The sequence below is a fragment of the Canis aureus genome, chromosome 31, assembly GCF_053574225.1.
Source record: "Canis aureus isolate CA01 chromosome 31, VMU_Caureus_v.1.0, whole genome shotgun sequence".
NCBI classification, from domain to species: Eukaryota; Metazoa; Chordata; class Mammalia; order Carnivora; family Canidae; genus Canis; species Canis aureus.
In genome coordinates this window covers 40,098,862-40,123,091 of record NC_135641.1, presented here as the reverse complement: position 1 = coordinate 40,123,091, position 24,230 = coordinate 40,098,862, and the positions used below count along the sequence as shown (strand labels likewise).

At 42.7% G+C, this 24,230-nt stretch overlaps 1 protein-coding gene across 8 annotated transcripts in view; it reads left to right on the top strand.

Moving 5' to 3' along the window:
• The window catches only part of TNIK (TRAF2 and NCK interacting kinase), a 377,380-nt gene extending 356,929 nt beyond the window's left edge, over window positions 1–20,451 (top strand). For 4 of the 8 annotated variants that reach the window (XM_077880329.1, XM_077880327.1, XM_077880326.1 and 1 more), the window contains 10 exons: window positions 1,346–1,457; window positions 1,709–1,795; window positions 2,299–2,469; window positions 4,128–4,271; window positions 7,009–7,143; window positions 10,947–11,047; window positions 13,215–13,364; window positions 14,923–15,082; window positions 15,358–15,497; window positions 17,751–20,451. In XM_077880329.1, coding sequence (XP_077736455.1) covers window positions 1,346–1,457; window positions 1,709–1,795; window positions 2,299–2,469; window positions 4,128–4,271; window positions 7,009–7,143; window positions 10,947–11,047; window positions 13,215–13,364; window positions 14,923–15,082; window positions 15,358–15,497; window positions 17,751–17,834 — 1,284 coding nt within the window. In that variant the 3' untranslated portion in view covers window positions 17,835–20,451. The remainder of the gene's footprint in view (window positions 1–1,345; window positions 1,458–1,708; window positions 1,796–2,298; window positions 2,470–4,127; window positions 4,272–7,008; window positions 7,144–10,946; window positions 11,048–13,214; window positions 13,365–14,922; window positions 15,083–15,357; window positions 15,498–17,750) is intronic. The other 4 variants (XM_077880331.1, XM_077880328.1, XM_077880332.1 and 1 more) reach the window with 1 other exon arrangement.
• Window positions 20,452–24,230: the final 3,779 nt, after the last annotated feature.

The window sequence follows — 24,230 nt, the reverse complement described above, 5'->3', positions numbered from 1 at the left end:
ATACCCTTTGGGTTCTGAAGTTATTGAGCAGATGAGCTTTGTTTACCCTGAGGGAAAGAGCACACAGGTGCATTGGAAGGCACGGCATTTCCTCTGGCGACTTCACGCCATGTGGGCAAATTTTCTCTGCCTGAACCCCTCTCGTGGTACCAAAAAGAACCCCAATGGGATTGTCCAATCAATGGTTCAAATGATTCTGCTGCTGGTTCAAATTCTGCTGCTGCTCCAGCTCCAGGTGGGAATATGAGTACCTGCGCCACCTCCTTCACAGACCTCTGTAGATCAAAGGAGAAGATCAAATAGAGGGCATGTGAAAGCCCTCTATTTGGAAGGAGTCCTACCTTGTAGAGGATGAAAGGGTTTTGATTTCATAAGGCGGAGGGGGAGCCTTGAATTAAATCAGGTTGGATCTTTGTGGTTTTCTCCATATGTGTTGAGGGGTCTTGAGATGTTTTTATTTTTAAGTAGAAACCTAAAAACAAAGCTGAAAACTAAAAGTTTAGTTAAAGACATTTGTCCTAAAAGGAGATATTTCTTAATGTTGAATGCAGGTCTGCTTGTGATATTAAAAAGGACTTGAGTATGGGAGAGGGAGGAGAGAGGGCAGACAGGCTGGGGAGGTAGTTACTATACCTTCTTTGGCAAAGCTGAAATACGGACTCCCACCCCATGAAGCCCTGATGTTTAGCTTGCTGTTCCCTAGTCTGTTTTGACTTCATGTCTTTACGGTGCCATGCAAGCCCTTGAGATTTATTTTTTCAGTAAGCCCTCGAGGTGTGCACTGTCTACAAACCTAGTATCTTCATGAAGTCCCTAAATAAGGCGTGTAAATATAAGTATCCTTTTAAGGAAACCATTCCGGGAAGGAGAAACACTCCATCCTGGGCGAAATTGCCCCTGAATTGAGGATTTTAAGGCTTCTTGAGCCAATACCAATCCACTCACATCACCAGGCTAGTGTGCAAGGGCCCAGAGGCTCCGAGAGGGAGCCTTCGGCAGACTGTATGGGATGAAACGCTACTATGTGGTCACTTCGTTTATTGCCAGCCTTTCTTAAGACTATATGGTCAATGTGAGATTGTTTTTATTCAAGGGAGAGAGGAGTTCTATGGCCACGGCCATCTTACCATATTGTCCTAAATGTAATAATTTGCTCACTGCAACTCTTGCAGTCTGACAACTAATGAGGCCCTGTAGAGGCACAATGGCTTGTTGGCAGCCAAGACCAGGAGGAGAATTGAAGAATCTGTTATCACTTTAAAGTCCAAGCTAAGTATTCCTAGTATTGTTCATCCTCGTAGTATTTATTTATCTGCTTTTCTTAATCCTCTTGTATATCGATTAGTACGGTATGGGGAGCAGCACGAAGGCCTCCTTCACCCCCTTTGTGGACCCCAGAGTATATCAGACATCTCCCACTGATGAAGATGAAGAAGATGAAGAATCATCAGCTGCGGGTAAGCAAGAAGGCCCGGATGTTTTAGAAACAGCTTGGTTTTCCTGTCTGGTACGACCTGGTAAAGAAATTAATTATTGGCCCAGTAGTTAAGCCATTTTCTGCTTAGGGCCTGCCTTAAAGGGAAATCTTTCTTCTTTTGTTTTGTTTTTATTATTTTTATTATTATTATCATTATGATTTTTGTAGGATTTCTAAAACAATTTCTTTCTCTCCATTTTTTTTTCATCTCTCCTATTTTGCTTCTGGTAGGAACCCAGAGGTATCCAGGGGCCCTGGGAAAAGCTGTTCCTAAGAGACCTACAAACTTACCGCATACTTCTCAAAAGCAATTTCTGGGTACAATGCTGTGCACGCAGTAGGCAGTTAATAAGTGCGTGTCGAGTTGTGTTGAGTTCTAGGTGTGTGCTTCCTACCACCCGGGTCTGGCTGATATAGAGCAGAGTCTTGCTTTTTGGACTTAACGCAACTCACTAATCATCAGGGGAAGCTTCGGCCAGTTTGTCAGTTGATGATACAGAATTTTAAAAAGTAGATCTTTCCTGTGTATGATACAGGAGATAGTTGTGTTCAATTTTGTGAGATGAACACCTAGTCTCTAAACCACCCAAGTCATACCCATAAGTCTGTTTTACTAATGGATAAAATACCGCTTCTGTGAATGACTTCTACTGTCTTCTACTAAAACAATGTATAAAATGTGCGTAGTTGCAGAGTTTCTCTGCCTTTCCTGTAATGCCCACTAAACAAGGAGAAATCGTAGTGTTTTGAAGTGCCTTCTCCGTATCTCCACTGGTTGTTTTCTAAGGTGCCACTGACTTCTCTGATTCTTTTTCTCAAAGCTCTATTTACTAGCGAACTTCTTAGGCAAGAACAGGCCAAACTCAATGAAGCAAGAAAGATTTCAGTGGTGAACGTAAATCCAACCAACATTCGACCTCATAGCGACACACCGGAAATCAGAAAATATAAGAAACGATTCAACTCAGAAATACTTTGTGCAGCTCTCTGGGGTAAGTGCTGCTTTTTACCACTCTTTAATACATCAACCCTCAAACCTTAGGAGCCTGTGCAGCTTCCCGTCAGGAGAGCAGTGGCTGAATCATGGATGTCAGAGTCCCAACTCCGGACTGTCTTGGCCTCAGGAGAGATCAAGAGCAGGTTTACATGTAGCAAGAACTGATAACCTAATGCCCAAGATAATGAAGATCAGACTCGAAATGGCCTCATCCCATAATAGTGATGGACTAAAGTCAACAACAGTACAAGCTACCACTTACTACACACCCACTGTGTGCCCAGCACTGTGTGACGTGCCCCACAGTCTACCTCTGTGAGCTGTACGACATCCTGTAAGGGGAATGAGGGCATCACCCCCCATTTCACAGCTGGAAAAGCCAGCCTAGCATATTTGAGTGAATTGTTAAAGGCCAGCCGTAGCAAGATAAAACTTTGAAAAGGGCAGCGCATGATGAACTTTCCCTTTTAGTTGAGAAGTTCCTATGAAAATGATGCACAGGTTGTAGCTGACCTCAAACGCAGTTTAGGTAGGATGAGATTCTATTATAGTCCTGGTCCGTGTTACTGCAAACATTACATACTGATTAAAAAAGGACGCATCTGTATCCATCTAAAATATAAAATACTCGGCCTACTTTGGGGTACCACAGTTTTAAAAGCATTTGAGATGCTCAGAGACGTGGATGAAGGCTGGAAACCATTTCATGGGAGATGCAATGGAGGGAGTAAGTCTATGTCCTCTGGGGAAGAGATAGGAGACGAGATGGTCATGTTTAATATGGAATAACTTACGGGCAAAAGAATAGACGTTTATGTTAATCAAAAAATAGATGTACAAAAGCAGAAGTTAGAGAGTTCATGTTCATATAGTCCACAGCACAGTGGACCCTCAGTGTGCATGTGTGTTGCAGGACAAGGGAGGTGGAGTTAGTTTGCCTAGTGACGAATTTTTAGGATGGCAGCTATCCAGACAAGACCACTAACCTGCTAGGGATTTTGTAATAGGGATTAGTGCACAGGGTACGGGAGATGGGCTGCACGAGGTTCAGATACCTGGTGGTCCCTTACAACTCCCAGGCTGTTGACACCTCCACTTGCAGTGGCTTGTCATTTCCCTGACAGCAGAAACTTGAGGGTATGAGACATAGGTGAGCTTTGGTGTCAGAAGGAGGAAGGGCTTTCCTTCCAGTGGGGTATGGAAATAGGGCACCCTGCTGTATGTTGAGGGCGGGTAGGCTCGAAATCCCTGCATGAACAGGGGTGGGGATAAACCTTGGGGAAGTCTCAAGGTGGGATTTATCGAGAGAGCCAGGGAAGGGATGGGTGTTACAGGAAGGGAGTAAAGGCTAGTTGTGCCGGTGTCGCAGCTGTGCCCAAGGCTTCTCGTGAGAAGGACTCTACGCCAGGTAGTAAACAGCCGGATGTAATGAATGCTGCTACCACTTTATAAAAGAAAACTAATTTTATTACAGGAGGGACAGTGATTTAATTACCGTGACAGAGCCTCTACTTCTTCACTCCCTGCTGTGGTACCTACTTGCCCATTAGTTTATATTAACAAGCCACAGTTTCTCAGGTTTTACAGGGACCCCGCATGCAGAAGGTTGAAGCACATAAAAAGTCAGTCTCGAGGTGCTCCTTCAATTTGCAGGTGTAAACCTCCTGGTGGGAACAGAAAATGGCCTGATGCTTTTGGACCGGAGTGGGCAAGGCAAAGTCTATAATCTGATCAACCGGAGGCGATTTCAGCAGATGGACGTGCTAGAGGGACTGAATGTCCTGGTGACAATATCAGGTATGTTACTGGGATGACCGAGACCTCCGGGTCTGCACGGGTGGGAAAGGCCATCACCTTCGTTCTGAAAAAGCAGCAAGCTCTGTCCTCCTGGCTAACAGTGACACGAGGAATTATAGCAGGCGGGCCAGAGTGAGATCACCTGGGGATCCCACCCTCCAAAGGGAAACCTCTCACCTCTCCATGATCTCTGAATCAGGCCGACGTAGCACAAAGGCTGGATGTTCATAGGCCTTTAACCTCTGCCGGGACTCAGCAAGGAGCTTTTGAGGTCTGAGCTCTGGTCATTGCTACCTATTCTTGGGTGGAGAGTATCAAAATGTAGGCCTCCCAGAGTGGAAAATGTTGTAAGCAGGAGCTTCTCTGGTCTCTTTTCTCTCAAGAACCATTCTAGGTTATCCCCCTTTGATGTTTCAGCACATGCAGTCGGCCCATTGGGTGGCTGAGTCTGCAAAGAGATTCGAATGTGGGAATCGTTACCGCTACGCTATGCAGCTTTCTGGTCCCCAAAAAAGAACTTTAAAGAACTAGGGACACAGAAGTGAAGGCCTTATTACTGACAAGTTAACAATATAACCTAAAAGAGTCTGTGTTTATTGAAAGTTCTTTGCTTTCTGATGATGTTTGAAGTTTAATAAACAATGACCCTTTTTTACCCCTGCCTTCCCATCCCATCCAGTATGAAACCATTGCACCTGTGCACGTTAGAACCACTTGAATGGGTGGGAAAAACCCAGGATGCACCCGAGACCTGGGGGTCGGAATCCCTGGGAGTACGGCCCGGGTATCAATAGTTATCAGACTTCCTGAGGTGTTTCCTGTGTGCAGCCAAGTTTGAGAACTATGGCTCTATACTCAGCCATTGTTTCACAAGGAGAAAACACAGGGCTACTGGGTTCAACCTTGAATAAACTTTAGCTCTTGAGCCATATTTCTGTTTTGAAAAACCGCCTTCACTTGAGGCTACAATTCCCTTTCTTCTACCTTTCCACAGAATACTCAAGAGTTATATCTCTTTTTATTCTCCCCCAAAAAGAGTTAGCTGAGTAAGTTCTTCTTGTATTATCATTTGAGCTTAATTCGGTGTAGTCTTCTTTTCTGGTTAATTGCTTGCTTGACTGCTAAGCTACCAAATCCTTTATTTTTTTTTTATTTTTTTTTATTGGAGTTCAATTTGCCAACATATAGCATAACACCCAGTGCTCATCCCATTAAGTGCCCCCCTCGGTGCCCGTCACCCAGTCACCCCAACCCCCCACCCACCTCCCCTTCCACTACCCCTTGTTCATTTCCCCGAGTTAGGTGTCTCTCATGTTTTGTCTCCTTCACTGACATTTTCACTCATTTTCTCTCCTTTCCCTTTATTCCCTTTCACTAATTTCCTTTCACAAATCCCATTTAAAACAGTACATCTGTCACTCACCTACGAAGAGTGGAAATGATACCAGAAAATTCACATTCAGGCTTCACTCTGTTGTGAATGATATGTTCCCATTCTTAAAAAAAGTAACCATCTCCTCTTATCATGAAGTAAAGATGGCGAAAGAAGAGAATGAAAATAGGAGCAAATGATTCTTGAACTGCCATCAGATCTGCACTGGCATAGAAAAGAGGAAGCATGGCCTTTGTGCCCAGCCTAGCTCTTGGGATCAATTCTGTGCCACTGGCTACGAAAAGGAATAGTAACTGCACAGTGACTCCCTTAACTTACGAATGCACTGTCCTGCAAATCCAGTGTGCGATGCTTTAATAAATTTTCTTCTTATCACATCTGTAAAATATAAAACATCTTTTGATGCCTAAGGGAAATCAAGGGAAAATAAGGACCCAAGAAGTATAACCCACAGGCCTAAATGTCTGATCACCTAGGAAAACCATCTCCCCCCCTCCCCGAGAAAGGAAGGGCCACCCCAAGGAATGCTTTCTTATCTGATACTCAGAGAATCTTATAGAGTATATTAAATTTTGCTCCTGTGTACTCCTCAACATTTTTAAGATGTTTTCTTATCATAAAATTCCTCACTCCAGAAGCACCTTACCAAAGGGAACTTTGTTTTTTCCCAAGTACACATGTTTGGGTTTTTTCCAAGTACATATATCTTTTCTCTACTATTTTTGTTTGGTATTTCCTTCAGTGATCTCAGAATCATCAACATGTCCAGGGTTCTCTGCTGAGCCTAGGTTGCCTTCATTAAAATTGTTTCTTTTTTCTCCTTATAATTTTTTGTTGTTGTTAGTCAGGTAAAAGAAAACTACGCCCAGCTGTCATCTTCAAAGTAAGAGAGAAGGCAAATAAGAGGCTCTCCATTAACATATGCTGTTAGGTTAGAAGGTGAGAGAGACAGTCACACGTAAGCGTGTTAAAATGTCCAGTTATCGACACTCCTTCGTGTAATTAGATCTAGAATGTTCTGGAAGTCTGACCAACTCTTCCATTGCAAGAATTAGGTCTTGACACTTCCCTTTGCATTGAGAAGAGAAAGAGCAGCTTGCTCAAATAAGAAACAACCTGAAGGTAAAGACAAATTATAAGATGGTTATTTGCCCAAAACACTTGGAGCTGTTGGCATAGACAACACCTTGATGAGGCCGAGCACACTGGTTCTTGTGCCTTCACACACATACACAATTGTAAATAAAATAAAAATAAATGAATAAAATAAAATAGAGATTTTAGGGAAGGACTGAGAAAAAAGGCTGTCACAGGCTTGAAATTAGAGCTCTATTATTTCAACAGGAAAGAAGAACAAACTACGAGTTTACTATCTTTCATGGTTAAGAAACAGAATACTACACAATGACCCAGAAGTAGAAAAGAAACAAGGCTGGATCACGGTTGGGGACTTGGAAGGCTGCATACATTACAAAGTTGGTAAGTGTAAAGACATGGAATTGTTTACTCAATCCTAATTATTCAGTTTAAGCTTCATCCCATTTCTTTTTTGTCAGGTATTGATGATGTATTTGCTACAAGTTTAAGACGTTGGAACTTCCAGTAAACTTGCATTGTTTCCCAAAAGTCAGATTGATGAAGTTCAAAGAGCACATTCAGACTAAAGTCCTATGCTCCAGTTTAAACATTTATCTCTACTCCTTCCTAAATACCCATTAAAATGACAGCAAAGGAATAAAAAAAAAATTCCATAAACCCACAAGGACAAAGAGATGAGAAACCAGCAAACGAGATGTCAACAGAATTGATAGTTGGTTGACGAGTTACTAGCCTAGGTGACCAAGAAATGCTGAATTCTATGCCTGCAGTGCGGAAAGTCATCAAAAACAATCCAGCCACTTAACAGAACCCAGAAAAGCCCAGGGTCAGAGGCCAGGTCTATCTGAGATGGAGGTATATATGAGTGGAACTGAAAACAGAAGGAGTATTAGAAGGGTGAGAGGCAGCAAGTTCTCTCCCACTCAACAGAGGGTGAAAAGTTGGCACAGCCAGTCTGAATTGTGTGAATATAGGATTGCCAGAGCAGACAGACAGACAGACACACACACGTTTCCCCTGCTTAGCTCCCAGAATGTTGGCAGCCATACTTATATTCCCAAGCAAGATACTGAAAGATTTGTCTTTGGAGAAACTAAATGGCCAGAAGAAAAGATATCCAGGTAGTAACATTTAAAGTGCCGTGGAAAAGCTTGCTATCTCACCGCCTACACCTGAAGCCCAGCAGTGGGTAAGCTCATGTGTACTAGAAGCAAGGACATCCACTAACAAGAAGGAAACTTAAACAGAAAGAAAGGACTTTAGAGGAAACAAAGATAATGAGGAATGGAAGCAAATTAAAAAGAAACTGTAATAACTTCAGAGAAATTAGAAAACCTATTTCCAGAAGAGAAGAACAGGGACCATTAAGAAGAAAGTTGGAGCAGGGTCGGAGGAGGTCACTCAGAGAACAAGAAAAAAATTTTGGAAATCTGAATATATTGGCAGGTATAGAAAGGTAGTAGATGTATTGGAAGATAAAGATGAGGCATCTCCCAGAAAGTAGGACAAAAAGAAAAGGAAAGAAAAGAAAAAGATCAGAAAGGAGACAGAAAGTCAGAAAGTAAAAGTATCAGTCCAAGTGCTTCAAAATCTGTTCGGGTTTAGGAAAAAGAGAAAATCAAATTGGAAATGGAGGAAAGTATCAAAGAAGGAATATAAGAAAATTTCTAGAACTAAAAATCCCAAATTAAAAGGATTCAGTGAATACCCAGTATAGTGAATGAAAAAAAAAAAAAAAAAGGACTCACAGGAAGATATATTAACATGACATTTCAGGACCCAGGAAATGAGGAAGTCTTTAAGGCTTCCAGATTATAAATAAAGTTTCTATATTAGGTGGCTTGAGATTTAGTAGCAATACTAGAAGCTTCCAAGAAGATGAAACAAAGCCTCCAACTAGTTATTTTATAAGCCATCCGTATTAACCACGTATTAACCAGGGTTCTCCAGAGAAACAGAACTAGTAGGATACACACACACACACACACACACACACAGAGGTGTGTATACTTATGTGTGTATATAAATACATATACGTGTGTGTATACATGCTCTCTCTATAGAAAGAGGTTTACTCTAGAAGTTGCTTCACAGACTTATAGAGACTAAGAATCCCAAGATCTGTAGCCGGCCAGCTGGAAACCCAGGGGAGCCAGCGTCTCAGACCCAATCTGAAGTCTGGAAGAGACCAGTTTCCCAGCTCAACAGTCAAGCAGGAGGTGTTCTCTTATTCAATCTTTTTATTCTATTCAGGCCTGTAATTGACCGGATGAGGCCAATCCATATGGAGAGGGCAATCTGCTTTACTCTGCGTACCCATTCACATATTAATATGATCTGGAAAAACCCTCACAGACACACTCAGAACAATGATTGACCAGATATCTGAGCACCTTGTGGCCGGGTCAAGTTGACAAAAAATTAACCATCACACCACCAAACCATTTGTTAACTTTGAATGCAGTGTGAAGACCCTTTCAGACAGGCAGGGTCTCACAACATTTATGTTCCATACAGTATTTCTCAGGAAACTACTGACTGATGTATTCCATCAAAATAAAACCATAAAAGATTAAAAAGGGAAGAAAATACCCAGAATGGTGGTGAAGGAAATGTGAATGACAGTTCTGTCTTAGGTCTAGAGAAAAATCAGTCCAAGTAGAGTGAGACAAGGGAGCGTTTCCAAAAGGGATGTCTCCAGGGAAAAGAAAAGGTCATGAATAGATTACCTGCCACGTTTGACCACATTGAAGGCATTCACAGCACCAGCAGCAAGTCTACGTGTGCTTAGAGATAGACGCATGGAGAAGAATGAAGTGGGAAAAAAAAAGGGAGAACAAGAAAGGAAATGTGACTGTGGCATCCTAGATGCCTCAGATGAGAATAATCATTTCAACATGGAATCTTGATTTAACCAAAAATTTGAACCATAATTGTATTAGTGGTGTTGGGGGAGGAAGAAACGTGTGTGTGAGAAAAGAAACTAGAGAGAGGAGACGGTCATAAGAGACTAAATCGTTTCCAGACTCTCAACTCAGTAGATAATACCTGCAACTGAAGAAAATCAAGAAATCACATGATAAGCTTGTTATTTAGAAATATGGAAATAAATGGACAAGGAAGTAGTTGAAAGCATATGAAAGACAGAACATGTAAACAGAAGGGGCACACTACAGAAAAAGAGCGCAGAGAGCAAGAATTTGGTTCTTGGCCATGGGCTGTCCAGTTTCTGTAGGACACGAGTGTTCTCTTCATTCAAATATTCCCCCAAAGGAAATGACTGCCACGGGTACCGTCCTAGCCTGTCCAGGTTGCTATGGCAGACACCATGAACAACAGGGATCTATTTCTCACAGTTCCGGAGCCTGGAAAGTCCAAGACCAAGGTCCTGGCTGACTCGGTGTCTGCTGAGGGCCTGCTTTCTGGTTCATACACAGCAGTCCTTTTGCTACAATCTCCTGCGGTGTATGGAGAGGGGGATCGATGTAAGGGCCTTCTTTATAAAGGCACTCATCACTTATAAATCCCTAATAACTGGAGTTCAAATTTGGATAATAAGCAAATGGCCACCTTTATGTCTCTACCCTCTTGCTAATTTTTCTACCATTTGGCCATGGCAGCCCTCAGCTTCTTGCATGTGGATGACTGTAAGAGCCAGGAGGGGAACATGAAGGTGATTGTGCAGATTCTTATCACAACGAGTCATTGACATCTAGACCTAGTGATTAAAGAGTGTCCTAAGCCTTCAGATGAAAAAAGGAGCCTTCAGTATAAAGCAAAAGGCCCCAAGTATTCTGCAGACCGAGTGGTTTAAGAATAAAGGGGAAAGGAGAGAAAATGAGTGGGAAATATCAGAGAGGGAGACAGAACATGAGAGACTCCTAACTCTGGGAAACGAACTAGGGGTGGTAGAAAGGGAGGTGGGTGGGGGGTGAGGGTGACTGGGTGACGGGCACTGAGGGGGGCACTTGATGGGATGAGCACTGGGTGTTATGCTATATGTTGGCAAATTGAACACCAATAAAAAACAAAAAAAGAAAGTTCAATCTGGATCTATGAGCAAATCTCACAGCAAGAGCATCACCATCAATTACGTATTTACATATCGTGGCTTACACATACGTTAATACAAAAACCTGAATAAGTTGGTATCCTTGTTCTAATTCATAATTTGTCTATTACAGTTAAATATGAAAGGATTAAATTCCTAGTGATTGCCTTAAAGAATGCTGTGGAGATATATGCTTGGGCTCCTAAACCCTATCATAAGTTCATGGCATTTAAGGTAAGCAGGCACGCCGATTCCCTAAAGAAGGGATTTTTTTTTTTAATTTTAGGTTTGCACCAGTTAACAGTCTTGCATATTGACTAGAACCAATCTTTCTATATGTAATAAGCCTCTTTTAAAGTATAGGAACTCTTAGACTTATTCTTCCAAAAGCAAAGACTAAGCACTAATAAGTGTTATAACGTATACTGGGGTTGGAGAGGGTGGGTGAATGGGGAAAAATTAGGGTGCGCCCTCTTCCATTTCAGGTCTACGAATCATCTCTGAGGGGCGTGGCTACTGGGCAAAGCATTAACCGTGATATTAGGCAACGAGAGTCGTTATACAGGCAGCTAACTAGAGTACTCTGATATGTTGTCTGAAAAAGGCATACCGACAGCCGCACCAAATCTCAAGGATGAATCCAGATCTTGTCATCCATATAAGCCTTTGGGGTAAAGCCCCTAAAACTCACATGACACCTATGTATCCCCAATGTTATCGGACTTCTCTGAAATGAGTGCTGAATGTAGTTACGTAAGGAAATGGCTTAGTTTCTCTGCATTCTGCTTTTTCATTTTTGCCCTTATCTGAGTCTGTAACCACCATGGTTGGATTGGTCACTCATGACACTCAGCAGGAGTGGGATGAGGATGTGCTAGCACTGTGGACCCCGGCTTGTGAAAGTTGACCCCCAAATGCCAGAAGGACCAGTACGTGCAGGCACTTGGGTGTTTGCAGGGCTGCAGCTCTGTGCAGAGCCCATGGGAATTTCTCTCTGTCCCCTGTCTCTCTGCCTGTGTACCTCTCACTCTCTTCATAGCACATTGGCTCACTTTTTCTCCCCACCCTTGTGGCTTTGATCTTCCTTGGCCCCTTTATGTATTCTTTCTTGCCCCTTAGGCCATGTGAGGGCAGAAGCTGCCTTGGGAACACTGTAAGGTGCTCTTTGAGGCCGTCTTGTTGCCTTTGGTGCAAGGGCTCATTTCTGATGGGCTCAGGAAGACAGATGATACATCAATGGAAATGGGCTTCCTCCATAACTGCACTTTTGTGGAAATTTTGGACTGTATTAAGTTAGTAATAACACTTAAGGGGTGACACCTAAAAGCTAAAGCGGTGCTGCCATTGTGCCAAAATCTCAGTCCACAAAAGCTTTCCAGGCAGGGTCCCTTCCTTCCCATTCCAGTTCGGAAGTTACAGCCATCAGTTTACCAGCCAAAGTGAATGAGGGGGTGCAAAAGGCTGTGTTGAGTAGACCACGCCGCCTGGCAGGAGGGCAGTGCCAAGGCCAAGACTAGAACAGGAAAGACTGGAGCCTCCCCTTCTGTGAGACTCCATTAGCAAAAAAATGAAGAAAGAGGGCTCCCCTGGGTGGCGGTGGCATGATAGCTGAGCCACTTGTGGTTTTACAGATTCTCTCCCAGACACCAAAGCCCTAGAAAAAGTAGACTGTCTTGAAATAATGGCAAAAGAAAACAGAGAAATAATGCTTGACAGCTAGTTGGGGCTCGGGCTCTGGATTCAAGAACCTCAATAAACTTGGCTGGAGCTCTCTTTTTCCTTCCTCGTTAAGCTCAACTGGCCAACTTAAGCCACGAGTCTTACGATGTTCCAGCCTCCCCTGCTTCTTGATTGGCCAAACCTAAGTCTCAGATCTCAAATGAGTTTAAAAGAAGGTGCCAATCTGATGCCCACTCAGTCATTGAAGGAAAATCAGAACAGAGCATACGCCTGAATTCTGAACAGGTTTATTAGCACAGAGCTGGCCCAGCAGCCCACCCCAGGCTGTCTCTGGGGAGGTCATGGCCATGCCTGGGTCCGGCTGTTCCATGGGAAGGAAAGGCGCCAGAGAAGTGGCTGGACCTTCTCCGGAGGGAAAAGCCAGAAATAGGAAAGAGCAGCAGCACCCAGGTGCCAGCTTTTTCAGGTATAACGACACGGTCAGAGTTGACAACTGTAAACCACTTCTCTGCCCTAAAGGACAAGAGGTGGGGAAGGGGCCACACATGGGTGCTAGACCCTTCCTCCTAGGGCCAGAATATGAATAGACCTAAAGCTGAAAGAGAAATCTGGCTTTTCAACGTAAGAAAGTCAGACATTAACTTCACCAGGCTCTAGCTAAAAGACAAAATTAAGATAACCTCTTTGAACAATGTGGACACTCATGGGGCGCTTCTTAAAGTCTTTTGCAGATCTCCAGCACAAGCCACTGCTTGTTGATCTCACGGTAGAAGAAGGTCAAAGATTAAAGGTTATTTTTGGCTCACACACTGGTTTCCATGTAATTGATGTTGATTCAGGAAACTCCTATGATATCTACATACCGTCTCATGTAAGTTTCTGGAAGTAAGCCGCCCGGGCTCTCTGTGCAACCATGTGCATGTAGAAGGAGATTCGTTCTTGCACATTTTTAGTAGAAGTCGGGCTAACTTTTACCCGACTTTTACAAATGCTTGAAACTGAGTAGCACGTAAAGGCAGTTCTCTGCCATTTACTGGACATGTTGCCTCGCTGGACTTTAGATTAAAATGCATATGATATTTTTCCTTCAGGGGCATAAATTGTGTTTTTTAAGCAAGAGTACAATGGACAAGTTCCATGTTTTCAGTTCTTGAAGGGAGATGGGTTCATGTTACTTGGGAAGTCAGTGGTCTCCTTTTGCTGTCTTTGTTCCTCTCTCCAACTGGAGGGGAGTGTCATGTAGTGGAATCAGACACTGGAGTGCACACCCCGGCACACTGGACATTCTCTCCAGCCCTCAGCTTTCCCATCTGCAGAATGGGGGTGAAAGGACTTATCCCAGAGGGTTGTCCTCAGCATTAAATGAGAGAATACCTCTAAGGTACTTGGCACAAGCCCCTGCAAATTATCATCTTCATATTATAATCCTGGAACATGGCCTAAAATCTGACCGTGAAACACAAATACTGCACATGGTTTCACTTACTGGGATTGGCGCAGTGCAAGCTGTGTTTCCTGCATGTGATCCCAAGGCCAACATACAGTAGACACTGTCAGGAAAGTCCGAGGCCTCATCTATTGCCGACTGGGATTTTTTGAGAGTTTATAGGCTTTACTGCAAAACAAAGCACGAATATTGAAAAAAGTTGCCTCAATATGTGACACACACACACAGTCTGTCTCACGTGCACACACACAGCGCTCACTGCTGTGTCCCAGCTCGCATCTCCTCTCCTACAAGCCCATCTGTGTTTATTTATTCCAATAGAGTGGTCACTTTAAATGTTTTTTTCTCAATGAGCTGTTAGTTTGGATTTTCCTGTTTAGGCACGCAGATGAACAGTCTGTTGTATGCTAAGGGCCTCTTTGGTAGGCATTGGGCCCCACCGTTTGACCCCATTTAGGGTATTTCCATCTGATTCAGCTGGTCTGCATTCCCCTCATCTTTTTTAGAAGTAGATGGACAACACGTAATTATTACGGCCATGAGACATGTGCTCAAATCCCAGTTCTACCACCAAAATACCAGTGCAGCTTTGCCCAATCTGCCTAACCCCTCTGACATGCAGATGCCTCGTCTATAGAGAATGGTACCTCCCATGGGGAACTGTTCTAAGGACTAGAAATCATGTATGGGAAGAGCCCCGTGCTCCGCACTCTGTAGGTGTCCCATACTTGCAGTTGTTGTTTTTAGGAACCAGGTAAATTGGATTCTTGACCCGGTGCCTGAGTTTGTATTTGTATACTAGGGCATTTGACAGGTCAGTGGTTAAATTAAGCAAAGCAAAGCAAAATGTCAGTTTCTAGAATGAACGTGGTTGGGCGGGGCGGGGGGGGACACTCTTTTTTGCAATTCTTAGTGATTAATAGTCAAGACGCTGTCTTATTTTTTTAAAAAGAATAATGCCTGGCCTTTCTTTGTCTCCTAGATTCAGGGCAATATCACTCCTCATGCCATTGTCATCTTGCCTAAAACAGATGGAATGGAAATGCTCGTTTGCTATGAGGATGAGGGGGTGTATGTAAACACCTATGGCCGGATAACTAAGGATGTGGTGCTTCAATGGGGAGAAATGCCCACGTCCGTGGGTAGGTTAACCATTCCTTATCTCCTTCAGCAGTTACACCCCCCAAATGAAACGAAAGTCAAGAAATGTGAAACAACCATTTGATTCCACAAAAAAAAAAAACAAAAACAAAAAAAAAACAAAAAAAAAAAACAGTCTGTGAATAACACTTGTAAGACTTGCTTTGTCTGTTTATCTCAAGTCGTTTGTCATTTTTGTGGTTAAGATGTGAACAGATGCTGTGAGTTATTGCCCATCTAATGTTTTTAATGCGGTTTTGGAAATTCCTTTTGACAGCCTACATTCATTCCAATCAGATAATGGGCTGGGGCGAGAAAGCTATTGAGATCCGGTCAGTGGAAACAGGACATTTGGATGGAGTATTTATGCATAAGCGAGCTCAAAGGTTAAAGTTTCTATGTGAAAGAAATGATAAGGTAAATCCGTTTCAACATTTGCATTAGTGTTTGCATTTTAAGAGACCACCAGGTACCTGTGAAACCTTCATTTTCCTTTATACTGATTTTAATCATATCTGTGTTAAACAGTATTATCTTGAAATGGCATTATTTGGTTTGGTTCATGTGAGCCCTCAAAACATATTATTCACATATTTAAAAAGACATTAACACTTCTACAAATTTCTTGTAAACTCTTAGCAACTTTTGTGGCTTGAAGGCCTTATAATGACTCAGCAGACATCCCAAATTCTCCTCCGCACTTGGGAGAGTTGGCCCATCATCAATCATTCACAGTGGGTCGACTTCACACTCCACTTTGAGACTTTTCACAAAGTCACTACGGGGACCTAATCCATCACATTATATTCACCTTAAATGTAAGACATTTGACATGTAGAAATACCAACTTTTGCAAAATGTCACCCATTCCTTAAGAAATGCACAGTCACAAACTCAACTAGTGCCATGTCCTGTGTCATTCCAGCCATGTTTCTTCTGAAGTGTCATAAGGGGATTGTTTTGCAGTGAAATTGGGGGAGTCCGTCTGGCATGATCAGTCGCCTCAGAAGGGTATTTGTGCAGCAGTGCTGCTTTCTCCCTTTCCCTCCCTGTAGACTAACCCAGAGTTTTTAGTAGCTAAACTGTGCTCATTTGTGAATTCATCCTTTGTGACTATGGCCAACTTAGAAATGCTGTCCCCAAATAGCAGGCAAAGCGCCTATAGTAGAGAATGTGATGAGTTGAACGGACAGACATCTCTTACTCCATCTTGGTTGCCCAAAGCCAGAATGGGGTCCTAGTCCAACCCTGGGGCTATGAGTCTAGATTATATCTGACCCTGGCCAGCTCCTCTTGAGTTGGTGTGGTCTGGGTAGACAGCAGCTGTGGATGGCCAGGATAGTTCCAGGGCCTGGCCAGAGTATGCCAAGAAATAGACCTGACCCCCAGTGAAATTCTAGGCCCAACCCAGTCTCAAGGGATCCTGAGATGAGGAGTGATGTGGGCATAGACCCCCACACTTCAGTTCATTGAAGACCCATCCCAGGAAGCCTGTTCTAAGCCATGCCCAAACCCTCAGGAGCAGGCTGAGGGGGCCCAAGGTTCAGAGCCCAGGGTGCGCATAGCCCGGAGAGAACGGCAGCCCTTCCACCCCTTCACGTTGTGTTTCCATGGGTCCTCTGTGCTTCCCCGTTTTGATTCACTGACCCTAACAGTAGCTGTACTTACATATGTAGCATTAGCTGAATGACAAGCATTTCCACTGAACTTCCTAAGAAGTTGTTGTTGGGAGAGACAGCGTTCTTCTGGAGGAGTTGTGGAAATGAAGTAGCAGAGACTTTACACTAGTGACAAAAGTAACTGCTGTGCACCAAAGTTTAGTATTGGCTGACTGAAGGGCTAGGCCACAGCCCAGAATATTATTTTCCCAGGGCGGTGGTTCACTGACATTCAAGCAAGCAGTAACCCAAATTTTGCTCACTTCTTTTTTTTAATTTTTTTTTTATTTTTTGCTCACTTCTTTTAGTTGTTTGATAAAACGATTTAACAGACCCAGACCAAATGGACTGTGGTTCTATTTATTAATGCCATTATCTCCTTTGGCCTAGGATATGCCCTGCACCAGCAGACAAGCCAAGGGTTAACTCTTGATACCAAAGTGAATAGGCATTAAACACCTTATCCTGTCTGACCACACCGTTTTTTTTTTTTTTTAACTTTAAAAACTGATAACTTAAGTTGTATAGTAGACAGTAGACCCAAAACTACCCCCTTGACTTTGGGAATTTGAAAGTATTCCATTCCCTTCCATCCTAAACTCTGACCCCTTGTCGTTATGAGGGAGAGAAGGGAAGCCCTCTGTGGCTTTTCCAGAGATGAACGAAGGACCTGTTGTGTCCCCGGCCAGGAATTTAGGACATTACCTAGCATGAAACTCCCTTTTGAAATGCGCGCATCCGAAGGGATGTCGCAAATCAAAATATAGCCCCTGCCACGTTCCTGAAGGCCAGTACCACAAGAAGTCATAGTAACAATCGTAGTGAGAACGTCAGGCGTGTTTAGAGAGGATGCACTGTATTTAAAGGCACTTTTATAAACACCAGCCGTTGAGTCTTAAGAGCTGACACGTGGAAAGGATAGGACATGTGAGAGAAAATGGATGGACGGTGGAAGAAGAGAGGAAAAGAAACAACCATGCAGTTGAACTAACTTCTTTTTAATTTCAAACAGGTATTTTTTGCATCCGTGCGATCTGGAGGAAGTAGCCAAGTGTTTTTCATGACCCTCAACAGAAATTCCATGATGAACTGGTAACAGAAGAGCACTTGGCACTTATCTTCATGGCGTTATTTCTAATTAAAAAGAACGTAACTCATGTGGACTAATGCCAGTCTAGAGGCAGAATCAGAAGGCTTGGTTGAACATACTGCTTTCCCCTTTTCCTCTTCCTCCACCTGTCCCGGTACAGTCCACGGTCCATCTTGCAGTGTTGCAGCCTGGTTGAGAAGGAGAGAAAAAGGTGGCAGGAATTTCCAGGAGATCCTCAAGAATGCTGCGTTGTCTTGTGGACAAAGATGGATCATGTGCCCTTCGGAGTTAGGGATAGAAACAAATATTGTGTGCTCTTATGATTAAGCTGTGTTATGGTGGATTTTGAGTTTTGTTCCGTTTTTACCTTTTTTCTTTACCCCCTTACTTTGTAAGACTGGGGAGAGAATGCATACCGAGAAAATGAGTCTGTTTTTAATTCTGTCTGCCTGCTAGCTTTAAGTATATGATACGTTGTAAAATCTCCAATTTCAAATAGTGAGAGACAGCACAATAAATGTACCTTATCTCCTTACACTGAAGGCCATAATTGCATAGTGGGGTAATTTTAGAACTCTTTTGCCTTCACCAACCCAAAAGGTTGCTTTTTGATAGCAACTGGCTAATGAATTTTTAAAAGAGAAGAAAAATACTAGTTTTCCCCTCTTTGGGGAAATAGATTTTAAATGGCTAAACTACTAGCCTTAGACTAATAAAATCAACTACCATTTTTGCAAGTCTGACAGGCCCTATTTTTATATGGCCCTGTACAGAATGGAATGTGTTGAATGGGGTAGTAGTGCCATTGAGTTGAGTTGGCTCTAGCAATTGAGGGACTCTGTAACACAACTTTCCCTCAGCTATTATGCAACAGATCAGGGCAAAAGATGGGATGACTGATGAGGTCGGACAAAAAGAGCTTCTGGGAAACAAACTAAAAAAAATTTATATATATATATAGACACACACACACACACACACATTCTTTTTTTAATGCACAAAGCCTCTAGCTAAGAGGTCACTTGCTTCGGGCTTCATTAGGAGTGAGACTTTGTTGAGTTCTTTCTGGGAATCGGGGAGTGAATGACATCCAGGCTCTGGTCATCCCCAGCTTTCTCCTGAGGGTGCCACTTTCTCAAGATGAAAACTGTGACTGAAAAAAAATAATAATAATAAATGTTTCTGAGCTGCCTGTGTTCTCTCTGGGTTGGTGAGAGAAGGGACTAGACTACTAAGCCTGCCTGAGATACAGCAGGCATCATTGGTTCAGATTTTATAGAACTTAAAAGCAAGGCTTTGGCCAAAATTCTGAGACCCTAATCATTTTACCTTCCTCCAAATTACCCAACATACGGTAAACAACATTTGTGCAGAGATATGTATGTATTTAGTTCAGGTTGACTCGTGTCCTTATAAACTCTTACTCGGATGATTTGAACTTTTATGTGACTGTCTGGGGTTTTTTTTTCCAAAGCTACAAGCATGGCCGCCTGTGGTATCGAGGTGTTGCAAAAACGATATCTGTGTTGCGCTTCCTGTTTTAACCTACCTCGTTTCGTTTGTTTTGTTTCACGGTTCATCACAGCAGTGTTATCTCCAGGAGACATATAGAGAGCTCAACTGGCAATCTCAGGCGTATGTAATATTTTTTAAACAAAACAGTAGTTGACCAAATTGTTGTTCTTCAAAAATTCAAAAAAAAAAAAAAAAATCCAACATCAATAAAAACTAATGTGGCTGGTTTCTGGAGAAAACAATCACTGTAAACAGATTTTTTTTTTTTTCAAAGTCTGTGATCCTACTGATTTTTGCCTAAATACATTAGCAGCTGATGTACTATTAATGAGAACGAAATACACGTTAGGAAAATGGAGCCATTTCAATCTGGTGGTTTGGGCAATCGGGGGAAGGGCAGGGGAATTCTTCCAGTTTCTGACCTAGAGGATTATGCCCCTCCTGTAAAGGTGGTTATCATTTGCATTTATTTTAAACAGGTAACACACAATAATGGAATTGGGGATTATCTTCAAGGCGATCACCAAGATGTCCTCATCATGGTCCCTTTAGCTCTCAAAAGCAATGAAACCCTCCCGTTCTCATTTTTATTGCTATGGCTCTGCTGCTGAACAGTACTATCTTCGCAAATTCCATGCAACAGATTCAGCAATAACTTTTTGGATTGAATTTAGCAACTACTGTAATTGGATGCTGACATGGACAAAATATATTGATTTGGGCCTCATCCCCAAATGTGATTGCCACCAGCTCTTTATATTGCTGCTGTGGTATTTTAAACCAGAAGCTTCTTTAAATTATGTTGCAAACTGATCTTTGTTTTTATGTTATGTTTTGTTTCGATTTCCAAGTGATGAGTTCGAAACACACAGCTTTAAATGATTTTTTTATTGTGGGATTTTGGGTACAGTTAAGAAATAAAAGGGAATCATTGTGTTTAAACATAAGGTAGTTTGTGAATGTATTTTTTAAAATCTAGAGTCATTGAAACAAAAACTCATAAAAACAATATTAATGCAGTCTTGTTTACAGTATGTACAGTGACATAACATAGAACATGAGCTTTTTCTGGTGCCAACAACAATAAAACACAGACGTTAAACATCAAGCCATGCCTTTTATATTTTTGTACAAATATTTTACACGGAGTACAAGGCAAGACTAAGTTTAAAAGGGCCCCTGACAGATATCTAAAGAATTCCTTGAAGCTTTTATCTTCAAAAATACATTTTCTTCCACCAAGGTGGGCCCTAGCCCCGACACACTGAGACCTCGGTCATGCAGAGTATTGCAGACTATTGTTCTCACAGCTCATAACAATTCCCAACTTCCTGGTTTGCTTGCTTGCTTGCTTTTTTTTTTTTTTTTTTTTTTTACATTGTGGGGAGGATTGTGCTTTTCATACATCTTAATAGCATTTTAATAAAAATTTCTTTAATTTTGAAACTAGTTTTAGTTCTTCCCGGAGGGGATTTTGTTTCTCGAATTGATTTTAGTTTCATTGTTCTACAGAGAAACTAAGCCATCCCCACCGCCCCCCCAAGTAAGTTTCAGTCCTTATTGCTCTAAATTGATAATCATGCAGTGAACTCCCCTGAGCCTGCCCATACTGTAGTCGTGGCCCGGGTTCTGACAGGTGGCCGTCATTCTAGGGTGCCAGTCAGGGGAACTGTATGGATTCCTGCATCCAGCTGGGGGTAGAAACATGACCTCCAGCATCTCTGTTTGAAGGGGTTGGAGGCCTCCCCGTGCCAGTTACACGCAGCCGTTGCCATGCACACGACAGAGATGAAGACAGCTCGCACTAAGTTCCACACAGAATTAATGGCTCTGTTTATATAGATGTCATTATTTTTCTTGAAGACGTAAACGATGCTTCAAGAAGACCTAGCTAGAGCTATTTCCACAGTATAGATCAAGACCAAATCCCACAAGGCCACTTGGACAGGGACTCCATTTTTCTAACACCAGGGCATTGCTTTCTAAGATACACTGCTTACATACTTGGCATCAAATACACACTTGTAAAAAGCATCTTCATTCCTGCTTGTCAAGACCTACTAACAGTTTTCTGTCTGCTGTTGTGACTCATTGGTAATTGGTGTCTCTGGTCCCTCTTGTGCAGTAGATCAGAAAGAGATGTGACATGCAGGTCAGAGCCCTCTTGGTTTTGTCCACTGCCAGACAAAGACGTGCCCGAAGTCTGACACCCACCCCACCCCATTCCATGAGGTTAAAAAAATTTTTTTTCTTTACTATTATGTGTACCAGTTCCCGTCGCTGTTTTCTTGAAATGTGGAAAAGCTCTTTATGTGTGCTGTCTTTGGAAGTCTGCTTGAACAAGCGTCACTGCGTTTGTGCTGACGGCTTTCAGATATAAGGTGTGCCACGTTATTTTTAAGAAAGAAAATAAAATTCTTTTAACCCACTGGAGGAAAACAGGACAATATCCACAACACACTGATTGTTCTGAATCATCCTACCGAGCCCCTCATGTTCAGAATCCTTTCTGCTACTCCGTTCTGGCCATCTCAACAGTCTGTGTAAAACTTGGAGACTAACCAAATCAAAGGAAGCATAACAAACAAATCTATAACTGGCCTCCCTTGAGACCACACAGCACAACATAAAATCCAAAAGTCTAAATGTGACTTCATTCACCTGCCACTATTTCTCAAATGCCTCACTGCCTTTTGACTCTGATCAGTATAGTGGTATCAGGAACCCTAAGGTGTGCTGTCCTTCCATGGGTCTCAAAATGGTATAAACTGAACTCTCTTCAGAAACCCCAGCAAAGAAAAATCCCTTGAGAACTTTCAGGTTCAAAACTGACCATTTGTACATTTCTACCAAGCATTTTCTAGTGTTTGAGTTCCGTCCTGTATCATTGTTCTGGGAATTTTTCCACAGGCAACTCGAATATTAAAAAAAAAAAAAATGCATAGTGCTAAAGAATATGAGACCCTAATCTCTACTGTGAACTTTATTCTTCTAGGCCTGCCATTGCAGGAAGTGCCAGATGCACCCCAAATCCCCATGAAAGTGTGTTTTTAAACAAACGTCCCTGGATATGTTTTTGAGATACTTTAAATCCAGGTCAAAATCTTGGACTCTGTGTCCATGAGGCCAAACATTTGCAGGAAGACTAAAAAACACAGTTAAAAATAGAAATGTTCTAAAGATTACAGGTTTTTGGTTTTGTGTAGATATCTTCAAATTAACTCAACTCCTTGCATGACAGTTTGGTTTTGACGGTTTGTTTTTATCATCGGTGCGTGGCATTACACCACTGAGGCTGAGCAAAGGCTGGTGGAGAGGTGAGTTTTCATTTCCCACAGTGGGTCCCTCTGTGTACGTAGCAAATGTCCCGGCCCCAGCTTCCCTTTCCCGTTAATCTCTTCCCCTGAGGTTAGTGTAAAGGAATAGTAATACTGTATTATGCTTTGTTTAAAAACCCCAGTTGTTACCCTGAATCAGAATTTCAAATGTTAGGTGACAGCAAGAAATCACGGCAGGGGGGGGAAAAAAAAGACAGCTTGGTGAACTTTAAAATCGGATGTTACAAAACCATTTCTGTGCATTTTAGCGGTCTTATTTACAATGTCAGCATAACTGTAGAGATGCCAGATTGACCAAGATTGGGAAGGGAGGCTATCATGCTGCTATGCCTACAAGTGGCTACGTTGCTGAAATCTCCAGTTTTCTAAAGCGTCTCACATTGTCAAAAATACGCTGAAGCCGGGTAAGTCTCACCTGTGTCAGGGTAAAAAGGGAAACATTCTTGGCGTATTTTCTCGTCTGAACCTTTTGGGTACTTTCCAGTATTTTCTCCCTGCATACAAAAAGCCTTCAGTTGTTGTGCATAGTTGTTCCGAGGAGTAGCTAGAAATGATTTGGTGGGTTCTAAGCCAAGGTATTCCCCTAGAGTCACTGCCATGCCCCAGAATATATGATCTCTGTCAAGATGTGGTAATAAAACATTAATAGTAGTAGGATGCCTGCTTGTTCCTCATTGCCACCTCCAGACTGTTATCCGTCCCTCCCAAACACCCAGTGCTCTGAAGCTCTTGCCATCAGCCTACAAAGTCCTCATTTACCTTCCAGCACTCCCTCACAGTGCTTAAGGATTTCATTTTTGGCTCACCGTCGCTGGCTCCACCACCACCCCTTCTTAACTCTTGGTGATTTCAATATCCACTTTGACAATCCTCTATACACCCTGGTTTCTTGGTTTCCTGGTCTTGTCCAGTGGAATAGATTACCAGTTACTACTGTGCCTCCTTAATTCACAGCAGGTGGTTCTTCTATTTGCTCCGGGTAGGTCGTCTGCAACCTCACCACATAAAGGCCACTGCCCCCACCATTCCCTCCCTCTCCTGCATCACCGATGTCCCTCATCCCAGTGGAGGATGTCACTACATCCATGCTGCCATCTCTTGTCTTACGAACACGCACCTCGACCACCTCACCCTGTCTACCATTTTATTTATCTGCTCCCCTTCACAGAACAACTCCTCAGAGGGGATTATATATACTTCCCATCTTCAGTCCTCTCCCTCCTTGGTCTCTTGAACCAACTTGAATCAGGCTCTCATTCCCACCATAATAGCTATTGCTAAGAACAATGTGATCTTCATGCTGCTCAATGCAACGATGAGGTCTCTGGCTTCATACTCTGGACTCGGTCTTTAACACAGTTAATAACCTCTTCCCTCCTGAAATACTTTCTCAGCTCTGGAATATCCCTCACGTTCTCTCACGTCACTGGCCACTCCTTCTCGGTCTCCTTTGCCAAGTTCCTGGAGTGCCCAGCACTGGACAGTCCCTCCCTGAAAGATCTTCTCCACAACTGGGGCTCTAGAAACCATCTCTATACACTGAAATACT